We start from the raw sequence: 26,249 nt of genomic DNA, 5'->3' as shown, positions 1-26,249 counted from the left end.
TTATAGTAAGCTGCATCCATCTTATCTTCCAGAACTGGAAGAACAAACTCGCAAAGCACTGGAGCTGGAACAGGAGAGGAAATGTGCCCAGGAGGAGGCTGAACGAATGGAAGTAGAGCGCAAGGCTGCAGAGGATACAAAGGCTGCCTTAATTGAGCAGTCTAAAAACCAGATGAAAAATCAGGAGCAGCTGGTAAACAGCACCATTGCTAATATCAGAGGAATTTCAAACTCTTGTGTATTAACATGCTCATTATGAATATTAGAAGAATTTCAACCTGTTGATGGGCCTGGACTCGCTGGATCCCTGCAAAGCAACAAAAAAACCCAAACAATTGGCCCTCTCTCCATTCTGCTTGCTTGCTCAGATGCTCCAATCTAAGGGGGTCCCAGGTGCAAGGCCCACAGCTGTCCTCAGATGCCCCAAGATTGTAGCGTAATAATTCTTCAACATTTTCTGTTTTTTTAAGTAGACAGTGGCCTATAGGCATCTGAAATAGAGGATAGGTTAATTTTCTGGGTGGGAAGTTCCGATGAAGGATCTCACCCCAAGCTGTTTTGCCAGCCTTTTGTCTTGACTGAGCTGCTGTGTATTTCCAACATTTTTTGTTATTTATAATAATCCTTCCTTGGGCCGTGGCTTGATAACTCATTGGGTACTGCATGGTTCCCTTAAAAATAATCACAGCTAACTAAGATGCTTGATATGGAGCCCACTGCAAGAACATGCTCTCATCTGGCACTAGTAAATGCTGAGAGACAATATCCATAAAAACAATAACAATGTCCCATACTGATGCTTTGCCTTCAACATTAATTTTCCTATCCAGAGCTAGTTTGGATCCTGATTGGCTGATATTTACTGAGGGGGCTACATCACACAAAGCCAGGCTGAGGAGTTGTCATTTCATTTGCTGGCCTATTAAATCTGTGGTCCATTTTCTAAGTGAAGTGGGAAACACTAAAAGCAAGTTAGCACTTTTCCATTAAGAATAATTGGTTTTATGAAGTGTTTTTACATTTGACACTTCTGTATTGTGGGACAGCAATATATGGGGTGTTAGCTCCATGTTTGCCTTGCTAAAACTTGCTGGGTGGGCCCTGAATGTAAAAGTGCTTCCAGATGACAGTTGAGGGCTCATCTAACATTCTGCTAATGTGACAAAATTGAACTAGTTATTCAGCCAGGCCTGCTTGACATCAAATATTTGGTCTTGACTTCTGAACATAACCCTAAGTGCAAACCCCAATTTGGAAATGTTTTTTATTATATAGTGAATTTTGCTTGTTAATATTTTACTTTTTTTAAAAAAAGTTTTCATGTGACTATTTCCCTTCCAGATGAGAAGCTACTGTTATGGAATGGAACATTTGCCATTTCAGGTACCCAGTGTTGGCATCAACCACTGCCAGGATAGATATAGCATGGTTAGATGTTAAGTGAAGTGCTTTCTACTTTGCCCCACCACATACCTCAGCCACAACCTTCAGAAGAGCATCCTCTGCTGAATCAGTGTGGCATTTATCCATTTCATCCACTAGTCATCCTGTGGCCTCATGAATGAGACTGCTGAATTAGTGCTAGTTTTGTGCTTGAGCCCATGTCCACTAGGAACTTGTGATGCTCCCCAATCTCATTTCACATAGCATTCCTGGAGCCAGGAAATAGATTTCTGTAGTGTTAAATGTTGATGTTTGCACAAATTAACTTGTTTTGAATTCCCAAACAACTGGTTGAGTTGGTGCAATAGGACATTTTTTTTTAAAATGAAGTATGGAACAAAAGAAAGCACTTTGGCTTAAGTCCAATCCTTCCATTTTGAAATGGATGATGTAAAATGGTCATGGAGTTACTTTTCTCTTTCCTTGTAGGCATCTGAGCTTGCAGACCTAACTTCTAAAATAAGTCTATTAGAGGAAACTAAGAAGAAGAAGGAAGATGAGGCCACTGAGTGGCAGAAGAAGGTAAGGCTACATGATGCTGAGGTATTGGAATGTCAAATGTTTGTATATTTCTTCCCCAAAAAAAAGTTGCTGATTCTTGCCAGGATACGGTTCCATGTGAACCAGCAACCCTCAGGTATCTTGCCCAAAGGCAATTCTTTGTGAGTGCGGATGATGGCAGGCTGGTTGACTATGGAAGGTGTCACAGCCAAACCTAATCTCATCCTGCTGCAATGCCCCCACATGTACTTTTCAACAGGGGTCACTGTTTATCCCTACACATCCCATCTTGGATGAGTTATCAATAAACAGTGACCATGGCATGTTATCTTAATATAGGGCTTTCCCAAGGTAATTGTTGACCTAGGTAGTTTCAGTATTCAACTTTGAGTCATTTTTTTGTGTGTATGTGGTTTGAGCCATACACAAGGTTTTAAATGAGAATACATAAGGCAAACATAATTTCCCTTTTTTTAAGGATATTATTGTAATTCTATTATTGATTGTTTGTTTGGCTTTCCTGCTTTGTCCCTGTAAATAGCATCATATGATGGGTGTGTGGTAGTTACATTTTAAAAGAAAAATCGGTGTTGATTCCTGTCCCTCCCTTCCTCACAGATGGCCTAATGAATGTAGGCCTTCTGAGAATGCAGACCAGAAGGATCCAAGGATCTGTGCTCAGCTAGAGCAGCTTTTGGGGTACTACAATAACCCTTGCATTAGAGAGGTGAGGGGGAAAAAAAAAAAAGCTAAGGTTCCCAATTCTGATTGCTTTATATAGTGCTCTCTGCTGGAAAATGAGGTGGTAGTGCCCTCTGCAGTCAAATAGCCTGTAACAATTGCTCTCATGAAATGCCACTTGATTGAAGTGCCAGTGGGTTACTGACATCTGCAGAACCACAACCTAGACAATCGATGGAAGATTTTTTTGGGGGGATGGAGTAAGAAAAAATTTGGCACATCTGCATTCTAGATTATCTGGCTTTTACAAAGTTTGTGAGTACCATATCAGTCAGCGTCTTCATTAGTGAATTGATTGTTCTCCCACTGCAATAGCTGATGTTGCAAACTACTCATTTTGCACACTACATATAGGAAGCTATTCAATGTGTATTTAAATCATTTGGTTTGCATACTCTTAAACTGAAAAGCATGCATGGATAACTAGTAGTGACTGCAGTTTTTTTTTAAAACTCCTCTTCCTAACGAGAGAAGGCTCTGCTAAGCTATAGTGCCTGTTACTGGATTATTAGAGTAAGGAAGAAAGTTGTTCTTGTAGGATTTCTACATGAAAGGTGACCTTGAAAGGGAGTCCACAGATGGTGGGCTCTTGTGGGTTTTTCCCCCTCCTCTGCAGTCTCTGCCGTCCCTCTTTAAAGGTGTGACTCATGCTGGAGGATGCTCCAATAAGCATCAGCTCTTGCTTCATTCAAGTGAGTATTTTTCAATAAGTTCTTACTGGCACCAGTTCATTTAACATTGTCAGAAACTCTCTTGCGGCCTCTTCAGTGGGTGTTATTGTCTGCAGCATAATGCTGGTTGAGCTACTTTTTGTTTTAGGCTGAAAACCATCTGCAACATATTGTCCCTGTGGTTTGATTCTGAGAGGTTGTCAGTAACAGCACTTGTATATTTGCAATCAAATATTCCTGCCCAGATTGACTTGGTTGCATTTATGAATCAACCATGTCAATTTCTTGACTCTGGATTTTATCAATGGAAGGGGAAAATGGCCTTTTCACAAGTATATTTTTACAATACAATTGTAGTAGTGGAAGTGGTTTCACTGTACAAATATAGCCTGAATCCAGAATCAGGGCCTGTTTCCTGACCTGACACCATTTTGCTCCACTTCAGTCAGTTCAGGCCTTCAGCACCTGGTTTGCATTTCACAAGTTTAGTGTTGCTGCAAAGCCAAAACCATTTAACACTAAACTTGTAGTGTAGTTGCCCCTTAAAACTAGTTTTCTGCCATTGTTTTTAAGTTATCCCTTTTTTATTAGTATCCCTTGATTTCAGCCAACCTCATCAAGCAAATGAAATTTTCAGTAACTTCAAAGAACCAGAAATAGTTCTCTGCAGCAAATTTTAAAAAAATCATGTTCTAATTTCTTTGGCCAGGAAATGTATATAGGTCATAACAAAATTGCATTGTTTGTGACTGACTTCAATTATGGAGGAAGTCAAAGTTCATGGTCAAGTGGGATATAGTTAAGTGGTAGTAATTGCAATTGTGCATTGTTGGACAGGCTGCATTAGCACAACATGATCTGGAAAAGACCAAAGAGGAGCTTAAAGTGGCCACAGCAGCCCCACCCATCCAAGTGACCATCCTGCAAGCTGAGAACGTGCATGCAGATGAGCATGACGAGAATAGTGCAGAGGCTAGTGCTGAGCTCAGCTCAGAGGGGACTGTTCAAGATCGCAGTGAAGAAGAGCGGCTGACTGAGGCAGAGAAAAACCTACGTGTGCGTAAGCAGCTACAGGTAAGCATCTCATTTACCATTCTTATAGGCACGCTGTGGTTAGGATTGTTACCAATCTGGTTTTGAGCAGGCATGTGGAAACTTCTATCTGGTAAAGCAGAGAGCAAAAGTGTTTGTTTATCCATTTCCCTTTCCTCCCCCACCCACCCCCACATCCATCAAATGTGAAGGCCTTAATTACTAGAATTAAGGAATATAGTGAATTTTCATCAGCAAAGAACCAGAATTTGCTCCTCTGGTTTTAGACTTGTGGGAAGATAACAAAGCTAGATATGGAGAGAATACCCTCTACATTTACCCATTTTAGTTAAACTCTCCCATTGACTGCAGTATTGACACTACATTATTAGGGGAACAGGAGAAGGCCATTTGGCTGCTCTGCCTTCTCAATTGCACTTCTCAACTAAGTATTTACCTTTTAAACACCTCATTTGATTCTGAATCTGTGGTTTTCTGGGATTGTGCATTCCTTGTTCACATAACATTTTTAGTGTGAAGATTCTTTTTCTTGATTTACTTTTATTAATTCAAATGTAAGATTCTGTCCTTTTTTGTTCTAGATACCTGTACTAGATGGAAAAATAATTCCTTATCTCCCTATCCAATCCCATTATTATTTTAAGTACCTCAATTAGATTACCTTTTAACCTTCTCTTGGGGAATATAGCTCACATTTACCCAGTCTATGATCATAGCTAAATCCCTTCATCCCAGGTATCCTCCTGGTGAATCATCACTGGATTCTCCAAGCCCACTACATCCTACCTATGATGGAGTGCCCAAAATTGAGCACTACTCCAAATGCTATTTGACCAGTGCTCTGGTAATAATTCCTTGCTTTTTTAAATGCTTCTGATGAAGCCAGCATGCCACTTGATTGCTTTTTATACTTTTCAAGCAAGCTTTTAATGACCCTTTTATACCCTGACTCCTAAAATTGTTGTTCAATTATCCTGTCCCCTCTTTCTCTCTTCCCCCCCCCCCCCCCCCATTTAGATTGTCCTGGTTTGAAACACTATCTCACACTGATGTTAAACTGTATCTGTCATTGCTTTGCCCACTTGTTCTATTTTCTTTTGCATTTTTTTATTCTCTTCACAATTTGGGGCTGGATTTCCCCCCTCATTTATAGTCAATGGGGGGGAGAAACCTAGCTTGGTATTTTCTAGATTAGTATCACCTTTTTATTTCCAAATCCCCATCAATTCTTTTTAATATAAGCTGGGCCCCTTGCATTGATCCCTGGGTGGCACCACTGGTCTGTGCCTGGCAATTCATGAATATTTTTATCCTAGTTCCCAACCAAATTCCTATCCTTGCACAAGGTTCCATGCGCCTCCATTTTAGCTAGCAACCTTTTTGTTGAACCTTACCAAATGCCCTCTGATTCCTTGTATATGACATCCATCGATCCTCTATTCAATAACTGTCCCAGAAAACTCTGGTTACTTAGACACAACCTATCTTTTACTAAACTGTGCTGCTCTCCCTAATTGTATATATTTTTTTCAAGCACTAACTTACTATAATCTATATCCCTAATGATGGATTCTAACAATTTTCCAACTGCTGAATGTTAAACTCACTAGCCTGGAGTTACTTGGTTTTTGCTTTTCTTTTTTTGAATGCTGGAGTAACATTTTGCTACCTTCCAATTCTCCAGGGCCACCCAAATCTGGAAAACTGTGAAAGATTGTAACCAATATCCCTAATTTCTTTGCTTCCTCCCTTTTCCTCTTTCCCTCCCTCCCTCCTTCCCTTCTCTCTCTTCCCCCCCCCCCTCAGTGGAAATCACCCAGGCAGGAGATTTATCTGGTTTCAATCCTATTAATTTATCTCTAATTTTTTTCTAATCTTCCTGTTTTATCTCTAGCTTTCCCTACACCTCCTAGATATCAAATTTGTGCTTGCTTGTGGAGCAAAGCAAAATATTTATTTAGCTGTTCTGCCATGCCTTTATCCTCTAATCTCATACCTAAAATCTGTTTCCAGTGGGTCCACCTCCACTTACTGTACTTTCCCTTGATGCACTTAAAAGCTTTGTTACCCATTATACTTTCTGCAAGTTCCTTTTGTGTTTCTTCATTGCCCTCATTTTCTTGGTCTACTTTCTATAATCCATTTCTCATTCTTAGCACTATTCTTAATCTCTGCATACAAGTCTCTTCCCTTTGTTTTAATATGGCTCCTAACCACTCTAAGTTCTGATTATCACCCTAGAATTGCCTCCTTTTTAACTTTTAAAAAAAAAATCCTGTATCCTGGTATATACTTAGTTCCAGTCTTACCCAGGCTGCAGCCAGTTTGCTTGGTTCACTGTTAGTAACAAACTAGAAAGAATATTAAAACACCATCTTGCTTGGCTTCTGTTCTAAATTGAATTTCCTTTTTGGTTCCAATTGTACAGAGTAAGTTAAGATATCCAACCTTTGGAGTATTGGGCTGGATCCAGACCCTAGGTTAGATGTTGCAGGTGAAAATGCCACAAGTTTCCTCATGTACTATGTTTTTTGAACTTAAAAAGCTCCTGTGTCCTGCTGATGGCTTGAAACCAGCTATGGGATAATTGAATAGTTTGGTTCCGAGTCAGATCCCTGCTAGACTTTTATTGAATTTTGGTCAGCAAAGTTTCATAATCCAAGCACACCTAAAATGGGAAGGAACTTCTAAGATGGCACTTTTTTGGCTAAAGTACAACCACTCAATTTTACATTAAAGGGGGAACATATCTCCATACAAATCTTTCAATTATAAGTAAAACATTTGGATTTTTTTGTTAGTAATTCCTGAGCTGCACAGAAGTCAAGTTTCACTTACCACTAGACTCTTGAGGTCAATAATCAGAAGCTTCCTGAGTGGCTCCACTAATTTGCACTTGGGACCAGCTAGAAATTTAACCTTGGGGAAACTATGCTATCTGTTGCAACTGATTATGGTGACTGAAAAACACTACTTTTTCCACAGACATTGACTTCTGAGCTGGCCCAGGCACGTGATGAGACCAAGAAAACACGGAATGACCTGTTGCACGCAGAGAACATGAAGGCAGGACGAGACAAATACAAAACCCTGAGGCAGATTCGGCAGGGCAACACCAAGCAGCGGATTGACGAATTTGAATCTATGTAAATCCCCATTTCCTGTGACCTGCGTAAGCCACTGCATGGGAATGAATTCGGTTTCATTAGGAGTTGCCGAGAAAACCTTTTTTTAATATATAGCTTGTGCGGATCAGCAATAGATGTATTAAATTGTTCCAGTTCTGAAGTGTAGCACACAATGTAGTCTTTGGTTGTGAAGTTCAGAAAGATTATCCTATTTTTTTTCCCCTCAAGATTACACCTAGAATTCTCTCCGTCATGCTCTATTCACCACTTTTTGAACACAATTCACTATTTTAAGCTTAAACTGAATATTTTAAGTAACATTTTGGCCCATCTTTGAAATTTTTCACTATCCTAAGCTATATATTTATTTTTTAAAAAAGCAGTAACTTTGTGAAAAGGAGATTATGCAAGTTACATATGGTATTGGTTCAAGTAGATATGTTCCTTACCACAAAAGTTGGGGCGCCTCGAATGGTTGATTATACTTGCAACTACTAACCGTTTTTTTCCTCTACTCACCTTTAATGTGTGGGTTGGCTTTCACAGTTGGAGAACCTGCCTGGTATTCATTACATCTTTAGTCAATGATTATTGCCAAGTGAATGTCAGAACACCTGATCTTTGATTAGGCTACCTTTTGTGATGGCACAACTCAAATTAATGCATGGGGGTGAGCTCCATTCTTGTGAAACTAACTTTTATTGAATATAGTAGACAATATTTAGGGAGATCCCTGTATTTGTTTGACATAATTTGCATTCAGCTTTTTTTTTATAAAAGAAATATATGCAGTCACATCTCACTATCAGTTGGTGAAGTTTTTCCTATTTTTTTTAAAACTGTATACAATTCAGCTATGTAAACTTGTTCTGACTGGACTACATTGCACTAAAGTAATTTTGGAATTTAAACAGTTTTTCATAAATTGCTAAATTTGATTTTTTTTTTCCCCTTTTGAAAGCCCACAGTACTGGGGAGGAGATGGTGCTGCCACAAGTCACTGGGTGGTTGTAATCCCATTTTTCATGTTAATAGGAAGAGTTAATTTGAATAAACTTCAGATTTGAAATAAAATGCAGCTCTACTAATTTATGGGCTCAAAAGTATATATGTCTGGATTTCAAATGTAATCTAATTCAACTAAAGGTCTTTTCAAGTTGTACATTAAAGCTAGGAGCACTTGAGATATTACTAATGCAGACTTTTTTGAATGTCCTATTCCTAACTGAACCTCTATTGCCAAGGGCTACCATTTAGTGCTGAGTTGCATTCCTTTTTTAATATAGAAATGAAAGTGCCAAAAATATCCTTTTCAGTGTTACATTGCCTGTTATGTTTGCAACCAAGATCACTCCTTATGCAGTTGGCTGCTCCTTTCTTTCTAAATAGTATTATGTACTTGATGTAGTTACTTTGGACTTTAACTATGCAAAGTAGAGGGCAGAATTAATTTTTTTGTAACCAGTTTGTTGGTTTGCAGACTATTGTAATCATGCGTCATGTATTTTGCAGGAAAATTGATAAGATGTGCAGTATTGTATTGAGACAGAACTGTTCATTTAGAGTCAAGTGTTGATCTTTCGTGGTTTCTATTACAATGTCTTTGTAAAATGAACAATTCCATTCAATAATTATTAATGGGGCTCTTCAGCTCATTGACAAAAGCTGCTTAATCTCATTCTCAGTGGTTTGGATATTTTCTGTAAATTAAGTAGAGAATTGGCCAGTGTAAATTTCTTCTCCACTAGTGAAATCTACTTCCTATTTAACAGATAGGATCTCGTTAACAAACTTTGCTGTTTTTGAGTTTGTATTCAATTTGGTCTTGCAGCTCTAATAAATTTTCATATTTCTGCACTAGTTTTGTTTTTCTTTTAATCTTCAAAAGGTTTTAAATTTATATCCTAGGAAACTGGTTTTCATGTGTTTTCTGTGGGGGAGGTCTTGCAAATATTGACATAATCTGGTAGCTCCCTTGACATCCAAAGGACAGTGTTGGCTAGCTACCTAAAGGGAAACAGTGCCATTGATGTAAAAAAATGCCCTTTATTAGTACAACAACAGAAATGTGGAATAAGTCAATAGAGAAACTGGACCTCAGGGACCCCTAGGAACTCCTTGCAGGCCCCAGTTTGAAAATCCATTGGCTACAAATTAGTGGTTTTAAAAAAATAAAAAAAAATTATTCTAGATGTTTTTGGAATAATAAAGGGGGGGGTGAATTTGCTCACTATTCAGTGCCTAAATGATGCAGAAAGTTTTGGGCCTAAAAAATCCATGGGGCAAATGACCACACAGTGGGACGGGGTGGGCACAGTGAAGAGTAGAAATGCAATGGCCATGGGGATACTGGTGTTTCTAACTGCTGACTAGAGTCTTGCATACCTCCCTCCTGCCTTGAAGGTGGCAGGACAAGTTGAGTAAGCTATTATGGACTACAGGATCCTTCTCTTTAAATAGAGGCAGAGTGAAAAAAGCAATGAAGTTATGCTAAATCTTTAATACACTGGTTATGCTCCAGCTGGAGTATTGTGGCCGATTCTGGGCACCACACTTTAGGAAGGATTTCAAGGCCTTTAGGGGATGCAAAGGAGATTTACCAGAATGGTACCAGGGATGAGGGACTTCAGTTATGTGGTGAGACTAGAGAAACTGGGGTTGTTCTCTGAGCAGAAAAAGTTAAGGAGAGATTTGATAGGTGTTCAAAATCATAGTTTTGATAGTGAATAAGGTGAAACTGTTCGTGTCAGAAGGGTTGGTAACTAGAGGACTGATTTAAGATAATTGGCAAAAGAACCAGAGGTGACTCAGAATTTTTTTTTTAACACAGCAAGCTATGATCTGGAGTGCACTGCTTGAAAGCGTGGTGGAAGCAGATTCAATGATAACTTTCAACAGGGAATTGGATTAAATAATTGCAGGAACATTTGCAGGGCCATGGGGAAGAGCAGGGGAGTGGGACTAATTGGATAGCTCTTCCAAAGAGCCAACACAGGCATGATTGGCTGAATGGCTGCCTGTGCTGATCATTCTATGATTCGAAGTCTGTTTTGCTGTGAGTTCCCTGGTGCTTTTGATCCTTCTCATAATCCACCTACCTAGTCCCTCCTGGCCTCTCGTGTATCCCCAAGTGAGAACCAGTTTTGTAGCAGCTGAAAGTTTCCTGGATTTGCATTGCAAGTGCACTCTGGGTAAATTAGACTTTGTGCCAGGGTCACCTTTATCAAGGTGGAAGTGAGGCATGTGTAAGCCTAAAAGTCTGACTGGTTTGAACATTGATCTTTACAGCTTGGAAATTTTTTTAAAGCTTCTTTTGGGGAGATTTATCACTAAATGCCTGGGTTTGCTTCTCAACAGATAATTCCACCTGACATTTTCAGCCCATTCCTTCCCCCTCCTACCCCCCCACCACCTACAATCCAGGCTTCTTGGGAGCTGGTATGGCATACACTGTGCCATTATTATGGTGGAAGAGGAACAGCACAGCATAGATCTAGTCAGGCACCATTTAAGGAAGATTCAGCCCACCAGATATTACCACCCTCTCCATAAAATATGCAGTCAGCACAAGTCATGAGCTGTCAGATGAAAACATAAAATTACAAAGGGATATTGATAGATTAGGTGAATGGGCAAAACTGTGCAAATGGAATTCAATATAGACAAATGAGGTCATCCACTTTGGATCAAAAAAGGATAGAACAGGGTACTGTCTAAATGGTTAAAAAGTTTAAAAACAGTGGATGTCCAAAGGGACTTAGGGGTTCAGGTACATAGATCATTGAAGTGTCATGAACAGGTGCAGAAAATAATCAGTAAGGCTAATGGAATACTGGCCTTTATATCTAGAGTACAAGGGGGCAGAAGTAATGCTGCAGCTATACAAAACCCTGGTTAGACCGCACCTGGAGTACTGTGAGCAGTTCTGGGCACCGCACCTTCGGAAGGACAGATTGGTTCGGAAGGACAGATTGGCCTTGCAGGGAGTGCAGCGTAGGTTTACTAGAATGATACCCAGACTTCAAGGGTTAAGTTACAAGGAGAGATTACACAAATTGGGGTTGTATTCTCTAGACCTTAGGTTAAGGGGTGATCTGATCGAAGTTTATAAGATATTAAGGGGGAACGGATAGAGAGAAACTATTTCCGCTGGTATGGGATTCTAGGAGTAGGGGGCACAGTCTAAAAATTAAAGCCAGACCTTTCAGGAGCGAGATTAGAAAACATTTCCACACACAAAAGGTGGTAGAGGTTTGGAACTCTCTGCCGCAAACGGCAATTGATACTAGCTCAATTGCTAAATTTAAATGAGATAGCTTTTTGGCAACCAAAGGTATTAGGGGATATGGGCCAAAGGCAGGTATATGGAGCTAAATCACAGATCAGCCATGATCATATCGAATGGCAGAGCAGGCACAAGGGGCTGAATGGCCTACTCCTGTCACTATTTCAACTGGAAGGGCTACCACTCCCTCAATGTTCAGCTAGTGTGACAATAATTGGAATCCTGCATGTGAGGACCTGATATGCAGGAAGTTGTATGATGCCTTCATCCTTTGTAATTTGACCCTGACCTTTTCAGCGAAGAGAATCAAAAATAGATGGCTTCTGAGAAATGATACATGCCCCTTACTACTATGGCTAATTACCCCCAATCAGAGCAGTCCAAATAGCAGCAGAGGAGTAGTACAAGTCACCAGCATCTACTAGGCTGGTCGTCAAGAGGACCACCAAGGTGTTAAAGTGCTTTCGCTGCCTGGATAGGTCGGGCAGCGATCTGCAGAATGCTTTAGATCCAGTGTCTAGAATAGGTATGTCCTGCAGTGCCCTTATCAACTTTGCCTTTTAGGAAGGGCTGCACTTCAACATGGCTGATGATACGCTCTGTTGGATCCAGAACAACATGGAGCAGACTGTCAGGATGACCACGCAAAGTATTGCTCCCACAGAATATCTGAATGATGTACAGTATCAAAGTTAAACATTTTTTTCATCAAGTTTAAAAGCTTTTCCTCACCTGTCATGAAAGTGCTCTCCAAGGCATTGCTCAGGTGACAGTGAGTAGCAGTAGAATGTTTTTGCTGCGGGGTGGCAACAAATGCAAGCTTGATCCTGCCCATATATACGCTCATCACTGGGTGACTGGATAGTGACCAGGAACAGAGATCCTCTTTATTTGCTTTACTTTTACTTCCCTATCACTGTTAGTGACACATTGGATAGTGACAACACATTTGGTGACCTACTGGGTACAAACACTGAACCAGTGATAACTTAAAACTCATTTTTTAAAATCTATACATAGGTTATCTTTTTCAATCCTCTGTTTAGCATAAACTTCCTGTTGGATGTAACTTGCTTCCTTTCATTACACTTTTTGGCTCAAAGTAAAACCAGCAAATCTGTATTGGAGGTAGGAAAGTATTAACCAAAAGCTACAGATGTTTCTATGAAAACAGCCAATGACGAATTACTAAGGACTTGAGGATGGTGGAGAGTAGAACTACTACTCAAAATGCTTTTTGGGGGAAAGAAATGGTTGCAATTTTTACCCTCAGGAATTGAAATTTTAAGTGTATAAAATATGGTTTTAAACAAACATCAAGAAATTGTATTTCACAATAACATGTTTAATTGTTTGGTTGTATTTTAATTCCTTTAATAATTTTTAGTTGAAGACCTCACCCTCTCCCAATTTTTGCCCGGAGATTTAATTGTTAGCTGGGTGTTTCTTTAAATTGAATGCATATGAGGAAAAAACAGATCCATTTCAAATATGACTACAATGATTACACACTTATAGTTTGTAAATAGTCTATAAACATTCTGAAGGATGTGTTCTTTCCTCATCATAATATGAATCTCTTTTTAAACTGAATTTTGAAAGTTTCTTGGGCAAACAAAGGCTCTTATTTGCACCTGTGTTTTGATGGTCAGAAAATAAAAACCTTCTGATTACTGACTCCTGAGAGAGATGGTGGGAGATACGTTTAGGAGCCAATGTTTAAAAGATCTTTTAGAAACTTACAGCCAGCAGCTCTAAAGATCTCTGCAGTCCCTCAGCCAGCCATTTTTTTTTAAAGTTAAAATTTCAGCTCACATTCACTAACAGTAAAAACCCTCTAATACAGTAATCTATTTCTCATGAGTACCTTTAGCACTGATATATTACAAAATGGAAACAAACAAAATACAAACTTTAAACATTTCAATTCTATTCTGCCTATTTTTCCCCTTTTTCACTCCTCCATACATACCATATAAAGTATTCTTTATTACCAAAAATCCCTCCTACACAAAGTTCACCGAGAGCAGGACTCTTCAGCCTGTGATATTAAAATGAGTGAGAAATTCAAACTCTTTCTAATGTACTTGGCCCGGAAATTGCTGAATAATGGCGAGGCTAACAGGGCTCACCGTTATTTCAGGGCAAGTGGAAGAGCAAGTTCTGGTGAGCACACATGCACAGTCAAACGTGGAAATCCAGAACTTGCTCTTCCTGATTCCCTGCTGATCTGACCGTTTCGCATTAGAGATATCGTCGGCTGGAATCAATGGACCAGTGTAAACTTGCTCTCCTTCCCAGCTGGAAACTAACTAATCTTGCCAGAAAAAAAGGTACACTGAGTTATCTCGTATCTAAACTAACTTTTAAAGGCACGGTAAGTATTAATGACTGCCAAATAACCTCTCTGGCAGTGAAAATTAACTGAAAAATGTGGTGTCTCATTACTCCTGATTGTAATAGTTTCAGGGCATTTTAAAAAAATGTAATTAAAAATGTTTTAAAATATTTTTTTAAACTTTTTTTCTTTGTCTCTTTTATCTCAGTCTTTTAATCTTACCCTCTCTTTATTTTGCATTCTCTATCTGATTTTATAATACATTTACTAATCTTATCTGACACTTCTTGGTTTTTACTCTGCGCGGTTTGTGAATGAACTTCACTTCCTGGTTCACAAAGTGTGGCTAGCTTCAAGCTGATTAGTGGAGGGGACATAGCAATCCTTTCCTCCTCTCATAGCTGAGAGAAGCCTGGGAAAGACCGCTGCACTTCTTGCAGCTCTCAATTAAAGCAAGTTGGTGCCCAAAAGCACACAAAAAGTTTGTGGGTGAGTTAGTTACTTATAAGTGGCGGGCGACTTTAAACTTGGCCTCATACTGGATTCCAGTTATACTCAAAAGATAAGATAGTTTGAAAGAAGCAAGGCCCTCCAGCATATTTGATGTCAGCCTTCCAGAATACCAATCTTTCTACTATAGCATCAAACTGTTTCAACAACATAACCTGTTCCAGCTGTTGATCAACTTGTGTGTAAACAAATACTTGCTGGCTTCTGTCCTAAACTTTTCCTTCACAGCTGCAGCAATTGCAGAACCTAAGACCATCTCCTGGATAGTGTTCCATGCCTCTTGATTAACTACTTTAAGCAATTTCACATCTGAATTATGCTATACAGTTTGCAGTGAAGCAAAGCCAAAACCATTTCACATCAATGTTAACTGTGTGGAATAACTGCATCAGACTGGTTTCTAGTGTTGGTGCAGATGTAGCATGAGATTGCATAGCAGAATCTTTTCTTAAAATTCATTCTTGGGACATGGGCGTAGCTAGCAAGGCAAGCATTTATTGTTCATCCCTAGTTGTTTGAGAAGGTGATGAGCCGCCTTCTTGAACCGCTGCAGTCCGTGTGGTGATGGTACTCCCTCAATGCTGTTAAGTAGGGAGTTCCAGGATTTTGACCCAATGACGATGAAGGAATGGCGCATATGTCTCAAGTTCTTCACTGTCTACTTGCCTTTCCTTGTGCCCAAGTGTTTCCCCCCATCCTGTTTGCTCACCCACCTAGCGAACCTGAGTGCTTTCTGGACTGCCTGAATAGGTCCCTGTCCACCTACTCTACAGCCCTTCCTGAGTGTTTCCAAGTCCTACCCCAGTGCTTCCCACCCTGTTGAGACATGAAAGAGGAGAGTAAGGAGGAGAGGTTATGGTAAAGAGAAGTGATGGAGCAGGCAGAACTGATGTAGAAGAGAGATAGAAGTGGGGGTGGAGGGGGGGGGGGGGGAAATGACAGAAATGAAGGAAAGACAAACAGAAGTGGAGGAGGAAAAAAAGAGAAAGACTTTTGAAGATTTGCCAATATTTTTGGCTAGAATGGTATGAGGAGCTGAGAGTTTTTGGTGGGCTTCAGCCCAAAAAAAAAATGTGAGAACTACTACATTAAATGATTTTAGGTGGTATTTATTGTTTAAAAAATGGACATTTTGCTTGTGTGAGCTGCGAGCAAAGGCAGGCTTAAAATATAAAAACAAATGTCATTCCCGATTTTCAGGATTTTGCTCTAAAGAAATTAGGTGACATCACTCGGCCCCTCCCAACTGTCTGGGCTCATTTAATTATGCTCGTTCTCCTCCAGCACCCCTGACATGCTCCCCATCTAAAAGATCATCATATCATCTTCTGCTCAGCCTTTCATGTAATATCAGTTGCTCAGTGCCTGACGCTTCTGCTTCCTGCCAATTGCTGCTGACTCTGCCATGCTCTGCTGTGGCATCCCGATTATGCTTCCAACAGCCAGCCGTGCTCTGTTCCTGGATCTGGCTACTCCAGACCTGGACCTGAGCATGGGCCTATAGTCCCGATGTGGGTTTATACACAGGGCCCAGCTATGTGTCCCATTTCCCCCCTCGATTACATTGTGTTCAAAGTGCTTTGTGACATTTCAACATGATAAGGCACTATTGCCTTATCGTGTAATCATTTATTATTAAAATTGAAAACTTTCTTCGGATTAGAAATGTTTTTAGAATTCTAAAGGGACTAGATAATGTAGGGCATGACAAGCTATTTTACCTTGTCCAGAACAATAGAACCAGAGGACACGGCCTGCGTTTGAAGGAGGTAGAATCATAGAATTATAAAGTCATAGAATAGTTACAGCACAAGAGCAATCCAGCGAGTCCCGCTCCCCCGCCCTTTCCCTGCAGCCCTGCAATTTTTTTCCCTTTAAGTACTTATCCAATTCCCTTTTGAAGGCCATGATTGAATTTTCCTCCACCACCCCCTCAGGCAGTGCATTCCAGATCCTAACCACTCACTGCGTAAAAAAGTTTTTCCTCATGTTGCCTTTGGTTCTTTTGCCAATCACCTTAAATCTGTGTCCTTTAGTTCTTGACCCTTCCGCCAATGGGAACAGTTTCTCTCTACTCTTTCTAGACCCCTCATGATTTTGAACATCTCTATCAAATCTCCTCTCAACCTTCTCTGCTCTAAGGAGACAACCCCAGCTTCTCCAGTCTATCCAGATTACTGAAGGTTAAATTCAAAATGTACGGAATCTGCAGAAACAATATTTCAGTGAGCAAATGGTCAATCTATGGAACAGACTCCCGAGGGAGATGGTGGAAGCAGATAGTTTTGATTCATTCAACTGTAAATAAGATAGATTTCTTTCAGAAAATAATATTTTGGGATACAGTATATGAGTCATTTGAGACATGACATGTGGTAAGTGTGACATGCTTGGGAGGAACAGGTGACTTTGGACTTATGATTCCCAAAGCTCTCCACCACTGGGGTTTTCTGCATGTCATGCCTGGGTAGACTAATTGATAGAGATTGATTTTCATGATTAGTGAACAACTCCATTATCATTGTACCATGCAACTACTAGGACAGCAGAAGGAGAACTAAATGCACCGTGGTCATTTTTAGTCTAGAAATTCCTATTTTCTTATGTTCCTTTCAGTTTAATATTCTCTGAAACACGTTTTTGTGAACATTTGTGCAAGTAAATGTTGCTTGATATCGCCATCATGTGGTAAAAAGTGTTATTGCAGGGGATAGTTTTCACTTTGTTGAATGCAGTGAATGTGTCACTGCTTCAAACGTTTTGGAGTTTAATTCCCACTGGTAGTGCAATGGTTACATGTTTGCGTAAAATTCCATTGTGCACTGCTTAAAATCACTTGATGACCTGTTCATTTAAATGTATTAATCAGTGTACTATCAGAGGAAGTTAAATTCCTATAGAACCATAGAAATCATAGAAGTTTACAACATGGAATCAGGCCCTTCGGCCCAACATGTCCATGTCGCCCAGTTTATACCACTAAGCTAGTCCCAATTGCCTGCACTTGGCCCATATATCCCTCTATACCCATCTTACCCATGTAACTGTCCAAATGCTTTTTAAAAGACAAAATTGTACCCGCCTCTACTACTGCCTCTGGCAGCTCGTTCCAGACACACACCACCCTTTGAGTGAAAAAATTGCCCCTCTGGACCCTTTTGTATCTCTCCCCTCTCACCTTAAATCTATGCCCCCTCGTTATAGACTCCCTTACCTTTGGGAAAAGATTTTGACTATCTACCTTATCTATGCCCCTCATTATTTTATAGACTTCTATAAGATCACCCCTTAACCTCCTACTCTCCAGGGAAAAAAGTCTCAGTCTATCCAACCTCTCCCTATAAGTCAAACCATCAAGTCCCGGTAGCATCCTAGTAAATCTTTTCTGCACTCTTTCTAGTTTAATAATATCCTTTCTATAATAGGGTGACCAGAACTGTACACAGTATTCCAAGTGTGGCCTTACCAATGTCTTGTACAACTTCAACAAGACATCCCAACTCCTGTATTCAATGTTCTGACCAATGAAACCAAGCATGCCGAATGCCTTCTTCACCACCCTATCCACCTATGACTCCACTTTCAAGGAGCTATGAACCTGTACTCCTAGATCTCTTTGTTCTATAACTCTCCCCAACGCCCTACCATTAACGGAGTAGGTCCTGGCCCGATTCGATCTACCAAAATGCATCACCTCACATTTATCTAAATTAAACTCCATCTGCCATTCATCGGCCCACTGGCCCAATTTATCAAGATCCCGTTGCAATCCTAGATAACCTTCTTCACTGTCCACAATGCCACCAATCTTGGTGTCATCTGCAAACTTACTAACCATGCCTCCTAAATTCTCATCCAAATCATTAATATAAATAACAAATAACAGTGGACCCAGCACCGATCCCTGAGGCACACCGCTGGTCACAGGCCTCCAGTTTGAAAAACAACCCTCTACAACCACCCTCTGTCTTCTGTCGTCAATCCAATTTTGTATCCAATTGGCTACCTCACCTTGGATCCCGTGAGATTTAACCTTATGTAACAACCTACCATGCGGTACCTTGTCAAAGGCTTTGCTGAAGTCCTTGTAGACCACGTCTACTGCACAGCCCTCATCTATCTTCTTGGTTACCCCTTCAAAAAACTCAATCAAATTCGTGAGACATGATTTTCCTCTCACAAAACCATGCTGACTGTTCCTAATCAGTCCCTGCCTCTCCAAATGCCTGTAGATCCTGTCTCTCAGAATACCCTCTAACAACTTACCCACTACAGATGTCAGGCTCACCGGTCTGTAGTTCCCAGGCTTTTCCCTGCCGCCCTTCTTAAACAAAGGCACAACATTTGCTACCCTCCAATCTTCAGGCACCTCACCTGTAGCTGTCGATGATTCAAATATCTCTGCTAGGGGACCCGCAATTTCCTCCCTCACCTCCCATAACGTCCTGGGATACATTTCATCAGGTCCCGGAGATTTATCTACCTTGATGCGCGTTAAGACTTCCAGCACCTCCCTCTCTGTAATATGTACACTCCTCAAGACATCACTATTTATTTCCCCAAGTTCCCTAACATCCATGCCTTTCTCAACCGTAAATACTGATGTGAAATATTCATTCAGGATCTCACCCATCTCTTGTGGTTCCGCACATAGATGACCTTGTTGATCCTTAAGAGGCCCTACTCTCTCCCTAGTTACTCTTTTGCCCTTTATGTATTTGTAGAAGCTCTTTGGATTCTCCTTTGCCTTATCTGCCAAAGCAATCTCATGTCCCCTTTTTGCCCTCCTGATTTCTCTCTTAACTCTACTCCGGCAATCTCTATACTCTTCAAGGGAGCTCTGGAATAAAACATTAATTTTCTTTGAGAGCTGTGCTTGACCTTAGTGTCAAGTGTTAGTGAAATTCCATCAGTTTAAAAAAGATTGAACAACATATTAGGCTACATGAGTGCATAACTAGATTAAGACTGCTATCTCTATTGTCAATATTCTCCCTGCCTCATCTCCTAGTAGCGCTGACTCTTGCTGGAGTACAGTTCCACAGGCTGGGGGAGACCAATTTTTGGTCGGGATCTCCCCTGGAAGTGCACCGGCTGCCAAATTGGAAGCCGACAGCTTCTAGGTGTGCAGAACCCGAGCCTGAAACAGGCTTTAGGTGCCCTGAATACCCCAATCAAAATTGGTTCTCAAATCAGCGTTGTGCTGACTATGCTCCGCCCTGGTCTTTAGTGGCCTAGCTAATGGTCCTTAATTGGACTGCTGGAGGCCGCCCCAAAAAGGTAAGAACATTTTTTACTACTTTCATTTCTGTGGAGCAAGCCTGGGCTCTTCTCTACTTCGCTCCCCCTCCCCACTCCCACCCCCACCCTCTGCCCTCCCAGGACCTACCTGCGGACTGGCTCGGCGTTGGAGATGGCCAAAATTCATAGGGCCCCGACCAGGGACGGCGTTAAGACCGTGCAACCCTTGCAATTGAATGGAGCATCGAGCGAATCCAGCAAAAGGACACCTGGGCAATATTAATCACTAACCCCTAAACATCCAACCTCTTCCTTCCCATCACATTTAGTTAAGCCTCAAGGGTGAAAAAATAGGCAATTTTTATAACTTACACAAACATCTAGACAATCAGGGCATATTATTTTACTTACTGAGAGGAGAGTGAAGTGCGAGGAGAGCAGAGGATTTGCAGCTCTCCTACAATAAGAGTTATAATTTAGGGGACACACAGCAGCCTGCAGCGAGCTCCGACCTTAATGCTCACTTTCTCACCTCCCCCACTCACCTCATGGCTGAGGTGGGAGAAGAAGAAGACGATATTCAGTTCTTACAAACTGCAAATACCACTCGACAACTCAGATATGATACAAGACCTCGCTGTAGCTAAAGGACGAAAGGTTGGTTTCTGAGTTGTCATATGGCTCATATACTGAAGTGACATCGGTGTTTCAAGACCTTTATAATCATTTGCTGTCATCTACTCTTGTGTTGTTGCTTATCATTCAGTCAGCTATTTTTTTGTTACCTATTGCAAAGGTGCCTTTTCACGATCATACCAGTGTATCATTGTCTAACAAAATGTAGGGGCCCCAACCCGAACCTTTGCATGGGACACCCGGCAAGGCAAATCTCGGTCCTGGCCCTGATCGGCAAGCTGCAACGGGATCCCCGATTGGCGGCCGCAGCTTGCCAGTTTCATGCCGATGAGGTCCAATTTTGATTGGGTTTTAGGCTGATATCTTTGGGCACACAGTCACATCACGCAATGCTGCAAGTTGAATTTCTCCCTGAGTTGGGGGGGGGGCATCTCAACTGAGCCTGATCCTGTCCTCATCCAACATCCACACATGTAGTGATCAGGAAGGAGAACACTGGCTGATTTGTCCCTCCCTATGCTAGATCAATTGTAATGCCCAATTGTTGCCCCAGCACAGAACTTGGAACCTTCTTGTCTAGTGTATACTTTATAGTTTGCTTCATTTGTATCCATGATTACAAATGACTTGGAGACATTTTGCCTTTCTCCAAATCTGTGGGCAAGTTAACATCTCAGAAGGCTCATTTGGTAACTACATGTAATAGCATGTAATTTTAATGTTCTCTATTAATCCAAGCAGTTTGTATGCATTAGCAGCAGCAGAATTTTACACACACCACTTCTCTTGCCTGTGGAAGTCTTGATGTCTGGTGTGTTAGCTGATCTCAGCTAGGGTTGCAGCAGAGGCATTATAATTGGCTTCAGGGCCTTATACAAGGAAGGGAAGAACAGCTGGGATTCTTGTTCCTGATTGCTATCCAGTCAACCCCTAGTGGTAAACTAGCGTGTGTATGTGGCGGTCAGGTGAGGACAGAATTGAGGTTGGTTATGATGGCACTCCATATTTGAATAGCCTGCTAGCACTCCCTGACTAGGCTTACATGTGAAGAATAAGCTGTTGGATGGGGTACAGGAGAGCTGCCAGCACCTGTGGACCTGTACTCTAGCCGATCCGTGCCTTCAGGAAAGAAGCAGAGAAAACAAAAAACAAAAGCTGTGCACAAGTTGTTCCTGCGGTGGACTGAATGTTCTCTCCCAACCATTTCCTCCGGTTTCTTACACAATAAGTCACACATTTATGCACCCATATGAATAAAGTTAAAAATTCAAAGTGTTGCTTTTAAATCCAGTTTTAAATTGGTTACTCCCAAAACAGGAAATGATACAATGAAGCTTCCTCTAGGCACAGTTCTGAAGTACAAAGACAAAATGGCGATTTCATTGAGTTTAACATCTCAAGGGAACTACCTGGAATTCTTTCACATAAACAGCTTGGACACTAAAAATGTTTTTTTTTTAATTAAGATTAACTCATCAATAGTTACACAGTCACCAAGATTATGTTGTTAGCATCAGTTAAAATTTATAAGAAAAATTCAGTGCACCAGATTGTAAGCTTAGACTGGAAAGAAAGTGAATAAGGAGGGAACTCATTCAAGTAACAAAGTTGATTCTCAGGGAGTGCTGGCTGAGAAATCACTGACCAATTCATGTGAAAGATAGCAGTTGAAATCCAGAAAGTTTTTTGTTAGGATCCATCCATGGATGTGCTGGGAATGTGAAAACCTTGCTGAGAACATTTTAAGGAGGTTACACAGTGTAAAGGTTTTGTATCATCAGCAAGTGAAATGAGTCAAATATTCATAGGAACATAGGAACAGGAGTAGGCCATTCAGCCCCTCGTGCCTGCTCCGCCATTTGATAAGATCATGGCTGATCTGTGATCTAACTCCATATACCTGCCTTTGGCCCATATCCCTTAATACCTTTGGTTGCCAAAAAGCTATCTATCTCAGTTTAAATTTAGCAATTGAGCTACTATCAATTGCCATTTGCGGAAGAGAGTTCCAAACTTCTACCACCGTTTGTGTGTAGAAATGTTTTCTAATCTCGCTCCTGAAAGGTCTGGCTCTAATTTTTAGACTGTGCCCCCTACTCCAAAAATCCCCAACCAGCGGAAATAGTTTCTCTCTATCCACCCTATCTGTTCCCCTTAATATCTTATAAAAATATATCTTATATTCGCTTCCTTACGAATCTCCGAAATGTTGAGTAAGGCTCAAAAGGATTTTTGACATTTGATTACAAGCTAGAAAAGGGCTTGCAACTCACTCCTGACTAGACTGTTAAATAAAGAACTGTCACTTCAATCCTTTAGGAGAGTCTGTACTGTATTAGCTCCTGTATCTGCTGCAGCAACAATTTCTGCTATCTGACTATCTTAATATTGGGGTAGATTCTGAGGTGCTTCAGCTGCAGGGGAATCGCAGAACAAATCCTGCGCTCATTTCCGACTGGGCTGCAATTCTGTGGTCTGTTGCTTTTTGTGCCTTAATGACTTGGACTCAACGGCCCAGAAATTGCTTAAAAAAGAAGGGTAAGCTCAACAGTACTCACCGTTGTTAGTGGCGAAATCGAGGAGCAAGTTCCGGCGTTCACACTGCTCAGTGAAACGCGGAAATCCAGAACTTGCTCCTCCTGGTTTGCCTGCGATATGACAGCTTCGCATTAAAGGGATATCACCGGCTGGAATCGGTGAAAACAAAGGACCAGTGCCAACTTGTTCATCTGCCCAACTGGAAAGCAACTAATATCGCCACAAAACAGGTATGCTTAAAAATACCAGGTCTAAACTAAGTTTTAACAGTGCAGTCAGTCTTAATTACTGCCAAACAACCAAAAATTAACTTTTAAAAATGTGGAATCTCATTACCCCTTAGTACAATAGTTTTTGGACATTAAAAAATTTTAATTAAAAAATAATTTTTTTTAAAAACTTTTTTCCTTGTGTCTCTTTTATTTAATTTGATTATTTCTTACCCTCTCTTTTTTCACTGTCTATAACTTTTTTTATGAATGATTTTAGTGTTGTACTTTTCACTTCTTGGATTTTATGTTGCAGCTTGCAGAAACCTTTGCAGCTTGTCAAAAATGCTGCAGTATGATTGATTATGGGGTGAGAATGATCCGCTCGCTTCTCCCATGGGTCCTAGCTTCACTGGAGCTAACGCTGGGCTCTTCTCCACGTCCCATTAGAGGAAGTGCCTTCAGTAAGTTAGTGGGTTAGTATAAATGCAAAAAGCCGCTCCAAGGAATTCCAGGGCTATTTTCCACAATAGCTCAGCAAAGACATGTGAGCCAAAGTGTCTCCTGTTTGGGAGAAGTTTAATCAGCATCCAAGTATTAACATTCTATGCTATAATGTGTTAGTATTTGAACATCTTTTGCAGTACTAAATCTGTGACAAACAGAATCACTTACAGTAAGTTCTCAATTTCATGTGCTCGTCATGCTCTCACCCTGGTGCACACATAAAAATCATATTTGCACAATTGTATATGTGTAATTTTATCAATAGTTAGAAGCCTGGAGCTGTGTTATGGAGAACACAATGTTCATTGTCTTTTACCATCATTTCTAGTTGTTAAGTAATTGTACTCTATTACTTGTTGACAGTTTGATCTGCTTTTTGAAAGTAAAATTCCCTAATCTTTCAAACTCTTTACAACTGCAAAATGTCAGCTGGGCATGAAGCTTTTAGGAACTAAACTTTCAAATAACACAGGACTCACTCAGTTAATCTTAAAAGATTATTTTATTATTTGTTGTTTTAAGGGAATTTCTCAGCCCAGTGATTTTATTTTTTAATATCTCTGCCAGCAACAGTTTTGTTTTCCCTATATTAGGCAGTATGTCAGCACAGTGCAGCTCCAGAGACAACTGTTTTTTTGAAGATAGCATTTTGAACCTATAAACATTAAGACAGCATCTGCAAGTTGCTAAGCAACAGAAACTACAATCAGTGATGCTGATAATGTGTGTTCACTGACAATGTTGAAACAAACCAGGTCCCAATATTCCAGGTCCCACTAATTCAGGAATGATGGGGGTGATTTTAACCCCCAAAAATGGGTAAGTTGGGGGTGGGTGAGAGTTGAAAATTGTTGATTATTGGGTCACGACCGCAACCCGGCTTTATTTCTGGGTTTAACATCGGCGCGTAAAAGTACAGGCTTCCCACTGGGAATGCAAAGTCCGAAAATTTTGCGGTTGCAACCCAAAAACACAACTATTTTCAACTCGTACCTGCCCCCAACCCACCCGTTCTTGGGGTTTAAAACCACCCCCAATCTCTGACTCAGGGAGATCCTCTCGTGCTTTGTCGCCATCCTCCATTCACTCTGTTCGCATGTTGGCTCCTGAAACAGCATTTCTGGCTGTGACTGACTCTTGCTGCAGAAAGCATAGTGATTTGCCTCTTCTGCACTAACTTTCTAGTGTGAGAGTCAGCCAAAGCCAGTAAGAACATAAGAACATCAGAAATAGAAGCAGGAGTAGGCCAATCGGCTCCTCGAGCCTGCTCCGCCATTCAATAAGATCATGGCTGATCTGATCCTAATCTCAAATCTAAATTCATGTCCAATTTCCTGCCCGCTCCCCGTAACCCCTAATTCCCTTTACTTCTAGAAAACTGTCGATTTCTGTTTTAAATTTATTTAATGATGTAGCTTCCACAGCTTCCTGTGGCAGCAAATTCCACAGACCCACCACCCTCTGAGTGAAGAAGTTTCTCCTCATCTCAGTTTTGAAAGAGCAGCCCCTTATTCTAAGATTATGCCCCCTAATTCTAGTTTCACCCATCCTTGGGAACATCTTTACCGCATCCACCCGATCAAGCCCCTTCACAATCTTATATGTTTCAATAAGATCGCCTCTCATTCTTCTGAACTCCAATGAGTAGAGTCCCAATCTACTCAACCTCTCCTCATATGTCCACCCCCTCATCCCCGGGATTAACCGAGTGAACCTTCTTTGTACTGCCTCGAGAGCAAGTATGTCTTTTCTTAAGTATGGAGACCAAAACTGTATGCAGTATTCCAGGTGCAGTCTCACCAATACCTTATACAACTGCAGCAATACCTCCCTGTTTTTATATTCTATCCCCCTAGCAATAAAAGTCAACATTCCGTTGGCCTTCTTGATCACCTGCTGCACCTGCATACTAACGTTTTGATTTTCTTGCACTAGGACCCCCAGATCCCTTTGTACTGCAGTACTTTCCAGTTTCTCGCCATTAAGATAATAACCTGCTCTCTGATTGTTCCTGCCAAAGTGCATAACCTCACATTTTCCAATATTGTATTGCATCTGCCAAATCTCCGCCCACTGACCCAGCCTGTCAAGATCCCCCTGTAGGTTTTTTATGTCCTCCTCACTCTGCACTTTCCCTCCCATCTTTGTATCATCTGCAAACTTTGATATGTTACACTCGGTCCCCTCCTCTAAATCGTTAATATAGATTGTAAAGAGTTGGGGACCCAGCACCGACCCCTGCGGAACACCACTGGCTACAGGTTGCCAGTCCGAGAATGAACCATTTATCCCAACTCTCTGCTTCCTGTTAGATAACCAATCCTTCACCCATGCCAGAATATTACCCCCAATCCAGTTATTCTTTATCTTGAGCAATAATCTTTTATGTGGCACCTTGTCGAATGCCTTCTGGAAGTCTAAATACACTACGTCCACTGGTTCCCCTTT

At 40.9% G+C, this 26,249-nt stretch overlaps 1 protein-coding gene across 1 annotated transcript in view; it reads left to right on the top strand.

Moving 5' to 3' along the window:
• Positions 1–9,395, top strand: part of msna (moesin a) — a 70,284-nt gene extending 60,889 nt beyond the window's left edge. Inside the window, exons 10-13 of the mRNA XM_067997111.1 lie at positions 33–193; positions 1,873–1,965; positions 4,194–4,430; positions 7,395–9,395. Of these exons, the coding sequence (XP_067853212.1) occupies positions 33–193; positions 1,873–1,965; positions 4,194–4,430; positions 7,395–7,559 (656 nt within the window). The 3' untranslated portion in view covers positions 7,560–9,395. The remainder of the gene's footprint in view (positions 1–32; positions 194–1,872; positions 1,966–4,193; positions 4,431–7,394) is intronic.
• The last annotated feature ends 16,854 nt before the right edge of the window (positions 9,396–26,249 follow it).

This window comes from Heptranchias perlo, chromosome 15 (assembly GCF_035084215.1).
Source record: "Heptranchias perlo isolate sHepPer1 chromosome 15, sHepPer1.hap1, whole genome shotgun sequence".
In the NCBI taxonomy this organism is placed as follows: Eukaryota; Metazoa; Chordata; class Chondrichthyes; order Hexanchiformes; family Hexanchidae; genus Heptranchias; species Heptranchias perlo.
Note: the sequence above shows the minus strand (reverse complement) of the source record. Positions and strands in the feature narration are given on the sequence as shown.